The sequence below is a fragment of the Helianthus annuus genome, chromosome 2 (assembly GCF_002127325.2).
Source record: "Helianthus annuus cultivar XRQ/B chromosome 2, HanXRQr2.0-SUNRISE, whole genome shotgun sequence".
Classification (NCBI taxonomy): Eukaryota; Viridiplantae; Streptophyta; class Magnoliopsida; order Asterales; family Asteraceae; genus Helianthus; species Helianthus annuus.
The window spans coordinates 25,741,361-25,757,342 of record NC_035434.2 but is presented as its reverse complement, the minus strand read 5'-3'; the positions used below and the strand labels follow the sequence as shown (position 1 = coordinate 25,757,342).

Here is a 15,982-nt window from a genome sequence, read left to right as displayed (position 1 = left end):
TTTCAATCCTCTGTATTAATTTTTCAAGTTTGTAGCATTGTAACACTCACATTCCTTTCATTATTCTACCGTCTATCTCTAGTGTATTGTGAAAAGAGGTGAAATACAAAAGGAATTAACATATATGAATGGAAAAAGATTATAATTTCCCTAGTTCAAAGCTGCTAATTACTAACACTCAAACTTAAATTACATTAATCATAAGTGTATAAATAAAAGTAATGCAAATAAAGTACATTACATAAATTCCTCTGTTTGTCCGAAGAACATTTAACTGGCTTCTCAAATGTGTGACGATTCTGCAATTTTACAATGAAAAACAAACATTAGAATCGATCTTTTTCTTTTCACACCAACCAAAATTCAACCAAAATTCAAGGAGAACATTTAACTGGCTTCTCATCCCAATACTTATGTATATACTACATAAAGAGAGGCTGAACGCACCTGAGTAGAACGGCAGAAGGCCATGAGTGGTTCAATGCGAATTAGAGTACGAATCTGGAAGACCGTGATCGTAAATTCAAAATCCACAAACAGCGATGAAACTATTATCAGAATCATAATCCAATTCGTTATCATCTTACATCCAAAGCTTGAGCTCAACACGTTCAACACAAAATTTGTTAAACTGAGATTTTCATCATAAAACAAATGAGTTAGAAGGCTACCACCATTAAAGTTATTGCTCACATCTCTACAACCAAGTAAATAGAATTATGAGGAAAAAAAGTAAACCCTAAAACACAGACACATTCACATTCACACATATACAATGGTGTGGAATTAAGAAAAATACCCCAATAGTATCATTTACAGCTATGTAAAAATAATCAAAAGAAACTTGAAAAATACCACAAAATTAAAAGAGAATGATAGAATACACAAAAGACAAATCAAAATTATAAAACTACGCACATAAAAAAAATAAAATTTTACCTTTTCTCTTTTTCACAGGTCAGCGTCCCGAACTTGTAGCTCATTATCTCTCTTCTTGAAAGCCTTTAACAAAATTCCATTATTTTCAAGATTTGACACAACAAAATATAGAAAACCACGATGCTGATCATGTTAAAGATTTGATTAAAATAACCCTCTATCTCAAAAAAGATAATACAAAAAGAAACTTATTAGTAATACCTATCATTTAAGCAAAACTATCACTTTTACCCGATTAGCATATTATAATATAGCTTTAGCATTATCAATAATTTAATTCTTCATTTCAGCTCTAATCATACAAATATGGTTAATAAATTTTTATCAAAAACACCTTATTTGATCCACTTACCCTTAAACATGTAAACTCTTCACGGATTGTTTTATCAATCAATAGTCTTCCTGCCTACAAGTTTATTCTCCAAAAAAGTCACACCAAGATAGTCACCGAAATAAATATAGAAAACCACGATATGTATTTTAATGATATATAAAATTCCGTCATTTAATACTTTTCCAAAATGATTTTAGTCATTACTGACATTCATGCTCCATATTACCAATTGACAAATACATGCTCCATATCTACTAAATGTGCAAGCAATCATGCTCATTATAGGTATTAAACACCTAATTATTTATGCAGAAAACTCTTTAATGATTAAATAATTATAAAAAGTGGAAGCTTACCTATAATGATTGATCTGTCTAAACCAAGCCTATCCACGGTCCCGCATATATACATACACCAATGCACAATCAGCATAAACTAATGTCTGTAACTTTATATTAATCTAGATGTTTACCTGTAGTGCAGTTCTTTCACAAAACTCGACTCATCGATTTCAGACACATCCGAAATACAGCTTGCAGCGTTTTCTCTATCCTATATAATACAACAAATATTTAACTTTAAACCTTCTTGTAAAAAGAGATAAAATATCAATTTAATATATATAAATGATTGCACAAACCGCTATAAGCTTGTTCGTAGTTTTGCCCATAGCAGACAAAACTATCACATGATTCTCTTCTGGAAAGCTGAAGATAAGCTCAGCTACTTCTTTCATTCTATCTACCGATGCAACCGAAGATCCACCAAACTTCATCACACATGGTAGTTGGTTAGCTAATCCTTCTAAACCTTCAACTGTCGTTTTCATCATGGTTAAGGGGGCGTCAGATTTGCACCAAAAGCTAAAGGTCGCGGGTTCGATTACGATCCTAAGCGCCAATAGCCTTGCCATTGAGTGAGGCTGATTTACGTCTCACACGTTGGGCCTGGGGCGGCCTGGTGTGAGCTGGTTAGCGTGTCCGGTCATACACGTTTATGCAACAAAGGACAAAACAATATCTTCAAACAAAGTTGATGATCGAAGCACTTTTAATATACTTTAATAACTTCAATAAAAGCTTACATACTAAACTAAATGAAAGACTAAAAGAAAGAATTCAATTAAGAAACTCACATCAACAGTGAACGATAAAATATCTCCTATGCGAATCGGGTCCTTGCTCGTACGCATAAACAGAATATCACCCTGCAACATTTTTCAAATGGGTCATTAACAAAACTAAAATTTCATTACAAACACCATAACTATTCATACCAATTAGCGTCTTTTGCGTCCCTATTATTACATTATAATCATTTCATATTTTGATACTATAATGCGATTATGATGTTTTGTAGGTTTAACATAATGTTGGAATATGAGTCTGCTGCTCCAGCATGCAACCAAAAATCAATTACAATTTGATGTTCAAGTCAATCGCTTTATCAAAAGTTAACCGTTACTGAAACAAAATAGTTCTTGTAATCGATTTTCGATTGGTTATTTATAAAATATGAATAAATAAGCAAAATAAATAAAAATAATAATACCTTTGACATGAGAAAGAAGTGAAATGGGTAACCTAGTAATTACCAGAGTCATAGCCACCGACACCGCCGCCAGATCTGTTGGAATCCAATTAAGACAATCCAAATACGTATTCTACACAACATTAATTCACAAATAAAGAGGTAAACTGATAACTCAAGATGTTTACTTGTATAGCTACTAATACACCACAAGGCCCACCTTCTTGCTGAACTAATCCCATTGATGTTTCTTCATCAGGACTAAATCTACAAGATTATTTTTTTTTATTAGAATAAGCAAGGAGAAGGGATTTACATAGCATACAAAATTACCTGAAGTCAATAATCATCAAATTCATCTCCTAAATCAACACAAGTCTCGATCAATATCTATACAACTTCGCTAATCATAATAAACTCCACAAAAAACCAACCAAAATTAAAGTCAACCATAGTCTTATGAACATGTATATCTGAAGGAAATCAAATCAGATTCATCAGAACCCTAAAATCTTATTATAACCCTTTAACGTATCAAAACAAAATAAATAACTATATTACACGATTTCCATGTATGAAAAGGAATAGATTATCAATAAAAATCATAGGTGGAATGGAATTAAGAGCATACCTTCGATTATCAAAGAGGAATTGATCAAGAACAGACAAAGCAAATTTGCGATGGTGGGTTTTAGGGTTCAGCAGAAATTAGGTTGTCATTTGTTGCTGCGTGAGAAAGAAGACAAATACGATCCATTTGTTAGAAGATGAAGATGAGAAAAACTACCATTTCATTTGATTTGTTTGACTGATGGAAGAAGGAAGATGGAGGCTGGAAAAGATTAGGGTTTCTGAATGCTTCAAACGTTGTCTACAGAACTCATTTGTTATATTGGATCCGTATAATGTAACGGGTCAAAAAGCTCCATTCGGGTCTCAAAACGGGATCCGCGTGGAAGAAATATGCCTAGCTCATTTTCCCGCCAAAAAGAAAAATCTAGGGGCCTCATTGCTTGACACATCAGCAGAATTTTTCACATTTATTATATATAATAGATCCTTTCATGAGATTTTAGAGCATTAAATTCTAGGTAATAATTAAGCTTAGTAAAACTATGAAGCATTTTCTTTCTTCACTCACTTTTCTCCTTACATTGTTTTCACCTATCATCTTGATGATTTTTATACCTATCATATGGATTTCATTGCGTTTTGATATGAAAAAGAACTTACCTCCTTCTCCATGGAAACTTCCTGTTATTGGAAACCTCCACCAATTAGGCTCACGCCCTCATCGCGCCCTCCAAGCCTTGTCCCAAAAATATGGTCCAGTCATGCACCTTCATTTCGGTAGTGTCCCCCCCCCCAACCCCGAAGCAGCCTGATGAAACACTGATTAATACCAGGCTAACCGATGGGGTTATTTCGTCTATGGGTTCAATCTCTTTCCTTATTCGTGACAATGGCTCTAGACCTGCAAAACAGTAAACACCGTCAGTCTCGTTAAGAGGGGGAGAAAGGGGATTTCCCTCTTAACCAGGCTCCGGCGTGAGAATAAGTACTGTTCTGAGAGGAATAAAATAGTGTGTGTATAGAGTGAAGGCAGAGTGTAAAGATCCTGAACCTGAATGATGAAGGGTCCTATTTATAGCCAGAGGGTAAAGGAGGGAGGAGCAGCTGTGCCAGTTGTGGGGTGTGCGCCAGCTGTCCGACCAAGGGGAATATCCTCTTGGTCTGCTCTGTTGTGGCCGGTTTAGTGGTACACGTGGCGCGCTTGCATTCGCCCATGCTGGAAACCTTGTACTGATGTCGTCAGTTCTGCCCCTGGTTTGTCGCAGGCCTACGTGGCGTCCTGCGAGTGGTGACACGTGTTGTCCTTTATGTCTGGTAGAGCATCTTTGGTGCCACCTGCGGATCTTCCAGAAGTTTCTAGAAGCTTCTGGATTGTTTCGCTGATGTGGTCGCCAAGTATGCTAAAAAGATGGTGTGGTCCCTGCCATGTAGGCAGGGAAATTGGGACCATACCTCTTCAAGTCCCCCTAGTCCAGTGTGCCTTCTAGTTGAGTTGATCGTCTAGGAGGGATTCTGGACTTATGAGAGTAGTGATTTTTTTTTGCAGCGCGTGGAGTTTGGTACATTATAAAAAAATGAGCCAAATGGACGCATGACGCATGGGTCTTGGTTCCTTGTTAAAAAGTGAGCCAAATGAACGCATCGCGCATGGGTTTTGGCCCTTTGTAAAAAAATGAACCAAATGTACGCATGGCGCATGGGTCTTGGCTCTTTGTAAAAAATGAGCCAAATGGACGCATCGCGCATGGGTTTTGGCCCTTTGTAAAAAATGAGCCAAATGGACGCATCGCGCATTGGGTTTTGGCTCTTTGTAAAAAATGAACCAAATGGACGCATGGCGCATGGGTTTTGGCCCCTTGTAAAAAGTGAGCCAAATGGACGCATGGCGCATGGGTTTTGGCCCCTTATAAAAAGTGAGCCAAATGGACGCATGGCACATGGGTTTTGGCCCCTTGTAAAAAGTGAGCCAAATGGACGCATGGCGCATGGGTTTTGGCTCCTTTTGTTTCCTTCTGATGGAAGCTTGGTGGTCATGGGGAAGTGTTTGATGTGACTATCTGACATCCCTGTCTTATCGGAGGTGAACAGTTGCTTTTTCAGTTACTTTCTGTCACGTCAGCCGGCCCTGTTGCCCATGCTTCCCGAAAAAAGAGCTGACGTCTTCTCTCTCTTCTGACGTGTCACTCCTTTATTGCTTGCTTTTCCTGTATTCTGACGGTCCACTACCCATCGCATTAAATGCGATGGGTATAAATAGGAGGCGGTTACTCCTTTCTCTCCGCTTTTTCAAATTTCAAGTGTGTTTTTCTTCTATCTTCTCCGTTCATTCTCCTTTGTTTCAATAGTTTTCTTAATTTCTTATTTCCGACTTCTCTTTATTTACACCATGTCTGGTACAAATCCTACCCAAAGGAAGAGAAAGTATAAGGGGAGGGCTCCTCCTGGTCCTGACCAAGCGGTCATTGGGTGGAATGTAACACCCCGAAAATATAAAACTTTATATTGTAACTATAAAGTATAAATAGATGAGAAATTATTAACTAGAAACTTTTAACCTAGTTAATTACAAGACTAGAAATAGTCTATAATAAGGTTAAAAGTTACTAAATAATATGTTGAAGAAAGTTGAGGGACCTTAGTTGTTAAATGTGTAACTAAAATAGATAAAAAAATTAATAAACCAAACACCCCATTTGAGGAGTGCGGGTCGACCAAGAAGAAGCAGGGGGTGACACCCCCATATTCAAAACCCTAAACTTCCTAAAATCTGTAAATTGAAGTCTCAATTGAAGTTGAAATCGGAATTAGAACCTAGAATTGTGATCCTCATTGCAAGAGGATTCTAAGGACAAGATACCGGAACGTCGAGTGGACAAGCTGGTGGTGATTCGCGGTTGAAGGGCGTGCGCTAAGTCGTCATAGAGGAGGATTCCTTAGACGAGCCAAACGGGTCAAATAATCAAGTAAAACATGATTAAGGCTCCGGAATATGATGGATTGTTCTTGATATTGCTTAATATATAACATGTTTGAATTACTAGAATTTGATGTAGTGGTTTGTTAGAAAAGTAAATTTCAAGAGTTGGGTTTGAGTGAAATGAACAAAACAAACAAGACATGGAATTTCCAGGTACTACCGTAAATTACGGTAGTACCGTAATTTACGGTAAAGATCATATATGTTACGGCGTGGATCTCCTGGTTTACGGTGACCAAACATTTCCAGGTCTCACTGTAAATTACGGTGATACCGTAATTTACGGTGGATCCAGAATAACTTTTATATTTTTGTTCTTTCTAATGTGATGTTAAACCTTGGGATTATATCATATAACAACGTCAAAACTAATGATTTTAACGGTTTTGATCATAGGTAATTTGGTGGATCTTACGGGTGGCGATCAAGTGATTAAATGAAGAACCGAACACTCCATTTTGAAGCTTCCGCAATGTTTTAGATCTTTTGTAGTCTTTGTGTATGGTTGTAAACACATGTTAAACGAATTTTTAAAATGCTTTAACTTAGTCATTAGTTGACTAAGGTCTTTGTTACTTATGAACTTCGTTAATGAAAGTCATGTACTTAAACTATATTTTGTTAAAAATCAAGGGTAAAATTTAGGGTGTTACAAGTTGGTATCAGAGCTCAAGGTTGTCAATAAGTGTTCGGTTCAAGCTTGATCGATCGTCCGGTAAGAATTAACTTATTTTGTTAATAAATTATGTACTACGTAAAGAATGAGAAATGAACAATATGCATGAAAAGAGTGTGTAAGCTCACTCAAAAACAAGAAATGCATGAAACAAGAATGATTAAATCAAGTTACAAACTTTATTGAATTGAAACAAGAATGATTAAATCAAGTTACGAACTTGATTGAATTGAAACAAGAATGACTAAATCAAGTTACGAACTTGATTGAATTGAAACAAGAATGATTAAATCAAGTTACAAACTTGATTGAATTGAAACAAGAGTGATTGAATCAAGTTATGAACTTGATTAAATCAAAACAAGTAAAGCATGTTTTATAAATAGAATATTTAACAATCTATGTAAACATTTCAGAAATAGAGATGGCCGAGGGAGGTAATGATAATGCGGTGCCAAGAGTCACCGAACAAATGAAGGAAGTGATTGCCGAAGAAGTTGGAAAGGCGATCGAAAACAGTTTGTCGGGCTTTATTGATAAAATTCAAAACACAGTTTTATCAATAGTAGAAGAGAGAATCAAGAAATTGGAAGATGATTCCAATTCAGCAAAGGAAAAGCATGGTGGACGAAAGCCTTGTTCATACAAGGAATTCATGGCCTGTAAACCCCCAATATATAATGGGGAGGTTGATCCAATTGTGTGCCAACGATGGCTAAGTGATATTGAAGGAGTATTCGAGAGAACTCATTGTGATGAAAATGACTACGTATCTTATGGTACGGGTCAATTAAGAGGTCAAGCGAAAGACTGGTGGGATAACAAAAAGAAGGAAATTGGAAGTGAAGCGGCTAAGGCCATGACATGGGAGGAGTTTAAGACGCCGTTTCTTAAACACCATAGTCCCAAAGCGGTCATAAATAGAATCAAGGAAGAGTTCATGCAACTCAGACATAAGGGTGAATCCATAGACAAGATCACGGGGATGTTTATGGACAAGATAAAGTTCTGTGATGATTTGGTGACAAACGAAGAACAAAAGGTCTATTACTACCATAACATGCTAAGTGCGGAGTATAGAGAGTTCATAACCCCTTCAAAATACGAGACCCTTACCGAGATTGTCAATGCTGCTCAGGAAAGGGAGATCGAATTGAAAAAGAGCATAGAACGGGGTGAACGAAGGGCACAAGATGTGTATCCAAGCCCTACTAAGAAGGCACGAACAAACGAAAGCGCAAAGAAATCTGATATGAAAGGCGGGTCGCCAAGTTGCAGAATCTGCGGGAAGGGTCATAAAGGCGAATGCCGTTACAAGGATAAGCCTTGTCCCATATGCAAGAAAACGGGACATATGGCTATATCATGCCCGGAGAAAGTGACGATTTGTTACAATTGTTATCGAACGGGTCACCAGAAGTCGGAATGCCCGGAACTGGTTGGAAAGAAGGATGGGCAGGAACCGAAAGGTGAAGCCCCGAAAGCAAAGGCAAGATCTTTTCAACTAACCGCCGCAGAAGCAAAGGTTGAACCTGACGTGGTCTCAAGTATATTTGCTGTAAATTCAATTCCTGCACACGTGTTATTTGATACGGGTGCGAATAAATCCTTTGTTTCATATGGACTTATTCGACATCCTTCATTTATTCTAACAAAATTACCTGTGCCTTTAGAAGTACAGATAGGTAATAACAAAAGCTTTATTGTTTGTGATGTATGTGAAAATTGTAAACTGAGCATCGACGATGAAGAATATTTGATAAATCTAATCCCGATGTCGATGGGAGAATTTCAAGTAGTCGTTGGGATGGATTGGCTATCTCGACACCATGCAAAGGTCGTGTGCTTCCGTAAAGAGATAAAACTAACATCTCCGAGCGGGAAACACGTCACCATTTATGGCGAAAAAGGAGGAAACCCCATAGTATGCTCAATGTTGAAAGCTCACAAGCTAATGAAGCGAGGATGCAAGGCATTCATAATATACGCTAATGAGCCCGAGAAAGAATCACGAAAGATTGGAGATGTACCGGTAGTACGAGATTATGAAGATGTTTTTCCGGAAGATTTACCGGGGATACCGCCTGAACGGGAAGTAGAGTTCGGGATCGAATTGATTCCGGGCGCGAAACCCGTAGCAAAAGCCCCGTACCGACTTGCACCGTCGGAATTACAAGAGTTGATGTCCCAAATCCAAGACCTGCTTGACAAGGGATTCATAAGGCCGAGTGTGTCTCCTTGGGGCGCACCGGTATTGTTCGTGAGAAAGAAAGACGGGAGCATGCGCATGTGTATCGATTACCGGGAGTTAAACAAACTCACGGTAAAGAACCGATACCCGCTCCCGAGGATAGATGATTTATTCGACCAACTACAAGGTGCGAACTGGTTTTCCAAAATTGACCTTAGATCGGGGTATCACCAACTAAAGGTCAAAGAAGAAGATGTGCCGAAGACGGCTTTCCGCACGAGATACGGACATTACGAATTCCTCGTGATGTCATTCGGGCTAACAAACGCACCCACGGCTTTCATGGACCTCATGAACCGGGTTTGCAAGCCAATGCTGGATAAGTCGGTCATCGTGTTTATCGATGATATATTGGTATATTCGAAAAGTGAAGCTGAACACGCACATCACTTACAAGAAGTGTTAGAGACCCTTAGACGAGAGAAGCTATACGCAAAATTCTCTAAATGTGCCTTTTGGTTACGAGAGGTACAATTTCTTGGCCATGTTATAAGTGCCGACAGAGTATTGGTGGATCCGTCAAAGATAGAGGCTGTCTCAAAATGGAATCCCCCGAAGAACCCTTCAGAAATTAGAAGCTTTTTGGGGCTTGCGGGATATTACAGGAGATTCCTTCAAGATTTCTCCAAGATTGCGTCACCACTAACAAAGCTAACACGAAAGAAAGAAAGGTTCATTTGGGGTGTTGACCAAGAGAAAGCGTTTCAAACGCTAAAAGAAAAGTTAACTCAAGCTCCGGTACTAACATTGCCGGATGGAGTCGAAGACATGGAGGTTTATTCGGATGCTTCACTATCGGGACTCGGTTGCGTGTTGATGCAACGGGGCAAGGTAATAGCCTATGCCTCGAGGCAATTGAAGATACACGAGAAGAAATATCCCACACACGATCTCGAGTTGGCGGCGGTAGTGTTTGCATTAAAAATATGGAGGCACTACTTGTATGGGGTAAAGTGCACCATATTCACCGACCACAAGAGTTTGAAATACTTCTTCGATCAGAACGAGTTAAATATGCGACAAAGGCGATGGCTGGAAACGGTGAAAGACTACGATTGCGAAATACGTTATCACCCAGGGAAGGCTAATGCGGTGGCGGATGCTTTGAGCAGAAAAAACGGATTATGTCCCGATACGAGTAAGATCGATGCAACTCGTGGTAACCTCGGGTATACTTGAACGTATTCGAGGGGCGCAATTAGAAGCAGTAAAAGAAGAGAATTGGAAGAAAGAAAGAATAATTGGTCAGTTGAAAGATTTGTCCGATGGGAATCACGGGTTAAAGACTCGATCCGGAAGGATATGGGTCCCACATACCTGTGGAGTGAAGGCACTTCTACTTAATGAAGCTCATAAATCCCGTTATTCAATTCATCCGGGTGCGACCAAGATGTACAATGATTTGAAACAAAACTATTGGTGGCCCGGAATGAAGAGAGATGTGGCGAAGTACGTGGAAAAAAGCTTGACATGTTTACAAGTCAAGGCGGAGCATCAGAAACCATACGACAAACTCCAACCGTTAGAAATTCCGGTTTGGAAATGGGAACATATCACAATGGACCTACTAACCAAGTTGCCTAAAACGAGTCGTGGTTTCGATGCCATATGGGTAGTGGTAGATATATTGACGAAAAGTGCTCACTTCATTCCAATACGTGAGACTTATACGTCAGAAAAGATGTCAGAGGTTTACACGAATGAAATAATAGCACGTCATGGGGTGCCGGTGTCTATCGTGTCTGATAGGGATACCCGGTTTACTTCGAATTTCTGGAGAGATTTCCAAGAGCAAATGGGGACCAAATTGTTCATTAGCACTGCGTACCATCCTCAAACGGATGGACAAAGTGAAAGAACGATATAAACATTGGGGGACATGCTACGGGCGTGTATAATCGAGTTTGGAGGTAGTTGGGATTTTCACTTACCGTTAGTCGAGTTTTCGTATAACAAGAGTTACCAATCTAGTATTAAGATGGCACCATACAAAATGCTTTACGGTAGGAAGTGTCGAACCCCGATATGTTGGGGTGAAGTGGGTCCACGTGAACTCGCCCACCAAGATATAGTACGAGCCACGAATGAAAAGATCGATAAAGTTCGGGCACACTTGAAAGCGGCTCAAGACAGGCAAAAGGCGTATGCTGATAAAAGGAAAAGGCCGATTGAATTCCAAGTTGGTGACATGGTCATGCTAAAAGTCTCCCCATGGAAAGGTGTTATTAGATTCAGAAAAAGGGGGAAGCTAAGCCCAAGGTTTATTGGACCATTTAAAATTATCGGGAGAGTTGGCAAGGTAGCTTACCGCCTGGAATTACCGGAGGAGCTAAGTGGAATCCATGGCACGTTCCACGTGTCGCAATTAAGAAAGTGCCTAGCAGACGAAACGGCCTATATCCATTACGATGATATCGAAGTGGATAATAGTCTGAATTATGCGGTAAGACCGGTGGAGATTTTAGACAGAAAGGTCAAACATTTACGAAATAAACAAATTGACCAAGTCAAAGTCAAATGGGAGCATAGGAAAGGTTCGGACACTACATGGGAGTCCGAAGAGGAGATGAGACGTCTTCACCCTACATTATTTGGTATGTACTTCGGTTTCGGGGACGAAACCCTTTTTAAGGGGGGTGGACTTGTAACACCCCGAAAATATAAAACTTTATATTGTAACTATAAAGTATAAATAGATGAGAAATTATTAACTAGAAACTTTTAACCTAGTTAATTACAAGACTAGGAATAGTCTATAATAGGGTTAAAAGTTACTAAATAATATGTTGAAGAAAGTTGAGGGACCTTAGTTGTTAAATGTGTAACTAAAATAGATAAAAAAAAATTAATAAACCAAACACCCCATTTGAGGAGTGCGGGTCGACCAAGAAGAAGCAGGGGGCGACACCCCCATATTCAAAACCCTAAACTTCCTAAAATCTGTAAATTGAAGTCTCAATTCAAGTTGAAATCGGAATTAGAACCTAGAATTGTGATCCTCATTGCAAGAGGATTCTAAGGACAAGATACCGGAACGTCGAGTGGACAAGCTGGTGGTGATTCGCGGTTGAAGGGCGTGCACTAAGTCGTCATAGAGGAGGATTCCTTAGACGAGCCAAACGGGTCAAATAATCAAGTAAAACATGATTAAGGCTCCGGAATATGATGGATTGTTCTTGATATTGCTTAATATATAACATGTTTGAATTACTAGAATTTGATGTAGTGGTTTGTTAGAAAAGTAAATTCCAAGAGTTGGGTTTGAGTGAAATGAACAAAACAAACAAGACATGGAATTTCCAGGTACTACCGTAAATTACGGTAGTACCGTAATTTACGGTAAAGATCATATATGTTACGGCGTGGATCTCCTGGTTTACGGTGACCAAACATTTCCAGGCCTCACCGTAAATTACGGTGATACCGTAATTTACGGTGGATCCAGAATAACTTTTATATTTTTGTTCTTTCTAATGTGATGTTAAACCTTGGGATTATATTATATAACAACGTCAAAACTAATGATTTTAACGGTTTTGATCATAGGTAATTTGGTGGATCTTACGGGTGGCGATCAAGTGATTAAATGAAGAACCGAACACTCCTTTTTGAAGCTTCCGCAATGTTTTAGATCTTTTGTAGTCTTTGTGTATGGTTGTAAACACATGTTAAACGAATTTTTAAAATGCTTTAACTTAGTCATTAGTTGACTAAGGTCTTTGTTACTTATGAACTTCGTTAATGAAAGTCATGTACTTAAACTATATTTTGTTAAAAATCAAGGGTAAAATTTAGGGTGTTACATGGAAAGAGGAGGAATTCACGAATCTTGTTCAGGGGATGGCTTTTCGCCCCGAGTGGGGAGCCCAGTATCCTCCTGCTGGTTCTACTGCCCTGGACGCTCCTCCGGGCTATATCACTCTATATGCTGCATTTTTTCGAGAAGGTAGTTTTAGACTACCTATTACGAAGTTTACTGCCGCCGTCTTGAGGGGTTATGGATTGCATATTTCACAGATTAATGCTATTGGGCTTCCACGCATTACTCACTTTGAGTATGTCTGTAGGGCTTACCGCATTGAGCCTACCTTTGAGATCCCTTCAAGGTGTTTTATAGTGTTACCTATGCCAGTGGTTTCAATTCATTTTCAAGCACGGACCGGTGTTGCTCCGGTGTGTTCCGTGCCGTTAAAGAGCCTGCACGACTGGAAGCAGAAATTCTTCTACATCCGTCATGGCGTTATTCCGATAGATATGCCTTATCGGCAGGTGAGCCAAGGGATTCCGAAAGTCGATGTTATGGGAGAATATGCTGCACAGGATTGGTACAAAAAGATAACCCGCAAGGCGACTGCCATTTCTCAGCTGGAGGAGATGGCTTTGGTTGGTGCCGGGATGAGTTTGCTGTGGGTGCCAAAGAATCCATTGGGTCAGCCTGTTTATAGCTATCAAGGCAAATGTGTGTTTCTTTCATAAGTTACTTCTGAATTATTCTTCCTTATGTTTGTTATGTTTGTTATGTGTTCTCTTATCGTCTTGTCCCTTTGCAGTTGGGTATAGCTTGATTAATGTTTTGGACCCGAAGCCGGCGGGTGCCATGGTTGAAGCTATTCAAGAGGATGGGAAACCGACATGGTTGGACCAAATCCGGGGTCGTTTTTTGCATCCAACTGATGAAAGCTTAAGTAGATATGCCAACGAGGTTCTAGGTGAAGATGTTTGGAATGACCCTGTCGACCCGGGTCGAGAGGAAGTCATTGTTCTTTCAAGTGGAAGTTCTGACCAAAACCTTGAAGGCCTAACCTCTCGTTGCGCGTGTACAGGTATCGCGCGGGGTGATGCTGCAAAACCCGTGCATGAGGTTGTTGGTGATGATGATGATGCAGAAGTGCCTGTTGATCCTTCTGCTTAGTTGGAGCCAAGGAAGAAAGCAAGAACTAATAAGTCTGGGAGGAAAGAGGGGAAGGCGGAGTGCAAAGCTGCTGGTTCTTCTCGTAAGCAACCCTCTACTCTTCCTTGTCTAGATTATGTGGTTGTTTCTGACACGTTGTCTGGCCTAGGGGTTGGTGAGAGAAGTCGAGAGTCGGATCCAGATGACAGTGCTACCTTGACTGAGCACATGAGGAAGAAAGCCCTCGAGGATCATAAACGCAAGCTTGATGAGCAATCCGCTGCTCTTCTTGCTTCTAAAAAAGCGAAGCTTCATAAGGAGGCCCCCCCGGCGCCTTCCGAATCTGAGGTTGATCTAGGTGTTTTTAGTGGGGGTCGTGGGAATCTTCTGGAGGAGATATACGTTGCGTCTGCTCCTCCTACTGGTAATTGGCCTTTAATTGTATATTTCGTTCGTGTTTCTTTGAGTTGTTTTTAATTGTTGTTTTGTGACAGCGGTCAAAACTGGCAAGAAACCTCGGATTGTGGATATTTCTCAGATCACGCCGCCTGCTTCCCCACCGTCGAGGACGGTTGGTCTGACCCCTCCCCGTGATGATGTTGAAGCAGACAAAAAGGGAGGAGAAGGGGTTATTGAAGATGTGGGTGAAGGTGGTGGTAATGCTGGAGGTGCTGGTGACGAGGGTGGTGGTGATAAGGGTAAGGGTGTTGAGGTGGAGGTGGAGTCCAATGAAACTACTCCACGCCAAACCATTTATACCAAGCATCCTTCTGGTGGGGGCGGGGCTACTTCTGGTGTGGTGCGTAGTCCGCAATTTGAACATAACCCTGCTGATTCTTGGGGTACCCAGAATCCTGCTTGTGACGACTTACCACACGCCCCTCGCTGGAACCTTACTCAGGGTTCCAGGATGAATGACGTGAACAACTGCCATGAATTCTTTGCTATGTCTCTTCCTCCTGCTGAGAGGATGTTCCAGAAAAACCGTAATCGATTTGCCTTGTTGGACGACCATGTGCGTGCTGGGGTTAATTACTTTGCCACTTATCAGGAAATCCTTCGCGAATGGCGGTTGATGGGAGAGGAGACTGCCGAGTTTGATGAGGCGAAGCGGTTGTTTACTGAAGAGAGGGAGAAGTTTAATGCAGAGAAGAAGGGCTTGCAGTGGAGGGTTTCTGATGCGGAACAAAAACTTGAGGAGCAAAAACAGTTGAATGTTCAGAAACAAAAGGATTGGGAAGCCGCGTGTGAGCGTACCAATGCTGAGATGCAGTCTCAGCGTGATGCAATTGTTCGTTTGTCTGGTGAAAAATCGAAACTTGCTGATGAAGCTAATCAGGCGCGCCTTGCTGCTGAGAAGAAAGAGAAAGCATACATTGATCGGATTGATAAGTTAGAGGTTCTTGCTCAGCAGAAGGCGGCTGAGTGTGAGGCTACACAACGCCTTCTTGTTGAGAAGACGACTGAGTGTCAAGCTTCCGAGTTTCTTGCTGAGGAGGCGTCTGCTGATAGCAAGTGGTTACTTTCTCGTGATGTACCCTTGGTAATGTTCTGTGTTTGCCTTGTTCTTTCCTTTTCTTTTATTTTTGTGGCTTCTTTTTCATTTAATCGTCCTTTTTACGCAGCTTGCCGATCGTATTTTAAACTCACCTGAACTTGAAACGTATATGTTTGAGTTGGGTCGGGCTGCTTACAATAGTGGTCGAAAGTTTGGGTATGCTGAGGGCAAAACAGCGGTTATCAATAAAGAGAAAGATTATCATTTCGAGCTGCATAAGGAAGATTGTGATGGTGCATTTGCTGCTAAGCGC

At 40.3% G+C, this 15,982-nt stretch overlaps 1 protein-coding gene across 38 annotated transcripts; it reads right to left on the bottom strand.

Annotated features, from left to right (window-relative positions):
* LOC110912912 lies at positions 1-3,676 on the bottom strand. 38 transcript variants are annotated; one of them, XR_004872544.1, is made up of 12 exons: positions 3,435-3,660; positions 3,137-3,220; positions 3,024-3,070; positions 2,868-2,899; positions 2,409-2,480; positions 1,914-2,042; positions 1,746-1,825; positions 1,630-1,658; positions 1,292-1,345; positions 940-1,002; positions 448-631; positions 1-299 (listed from the first exon to the last, which is right to left on the bottom strand). XR_004872544.1 is itself a non-coding variant. In XM_022157817.2 (11 exons), exons 4-11 carry the CDS (start codon positions 2,831-2,833, stop codon positions 195-197), a joined length of 660 nt encoding a protein of 219 aa, XP_022013509.1. In that variant the 5' UTR covers positions 2,834-2,936; positions 3,024-3,070; positions 3,137-3,220; positions 3,435-3,676; the 3' UTR covers positions 1-194. The 38 variants fall into 38 exon arrangements, 26 of the variants coding, with proteins under 26 accessions (XP_022013509.1, XP_035835735.1, XP_035835741.1 ...); XR_004872546.1 differs by having other exon boundaries at positions 1,630-1,647; XR_004872547.1 differs by having other exon boundaries at positions 1,630-1,643.
* Between the last annotated feature and the right edge of the window lie 12,306 nt (positions 3,677-15,982).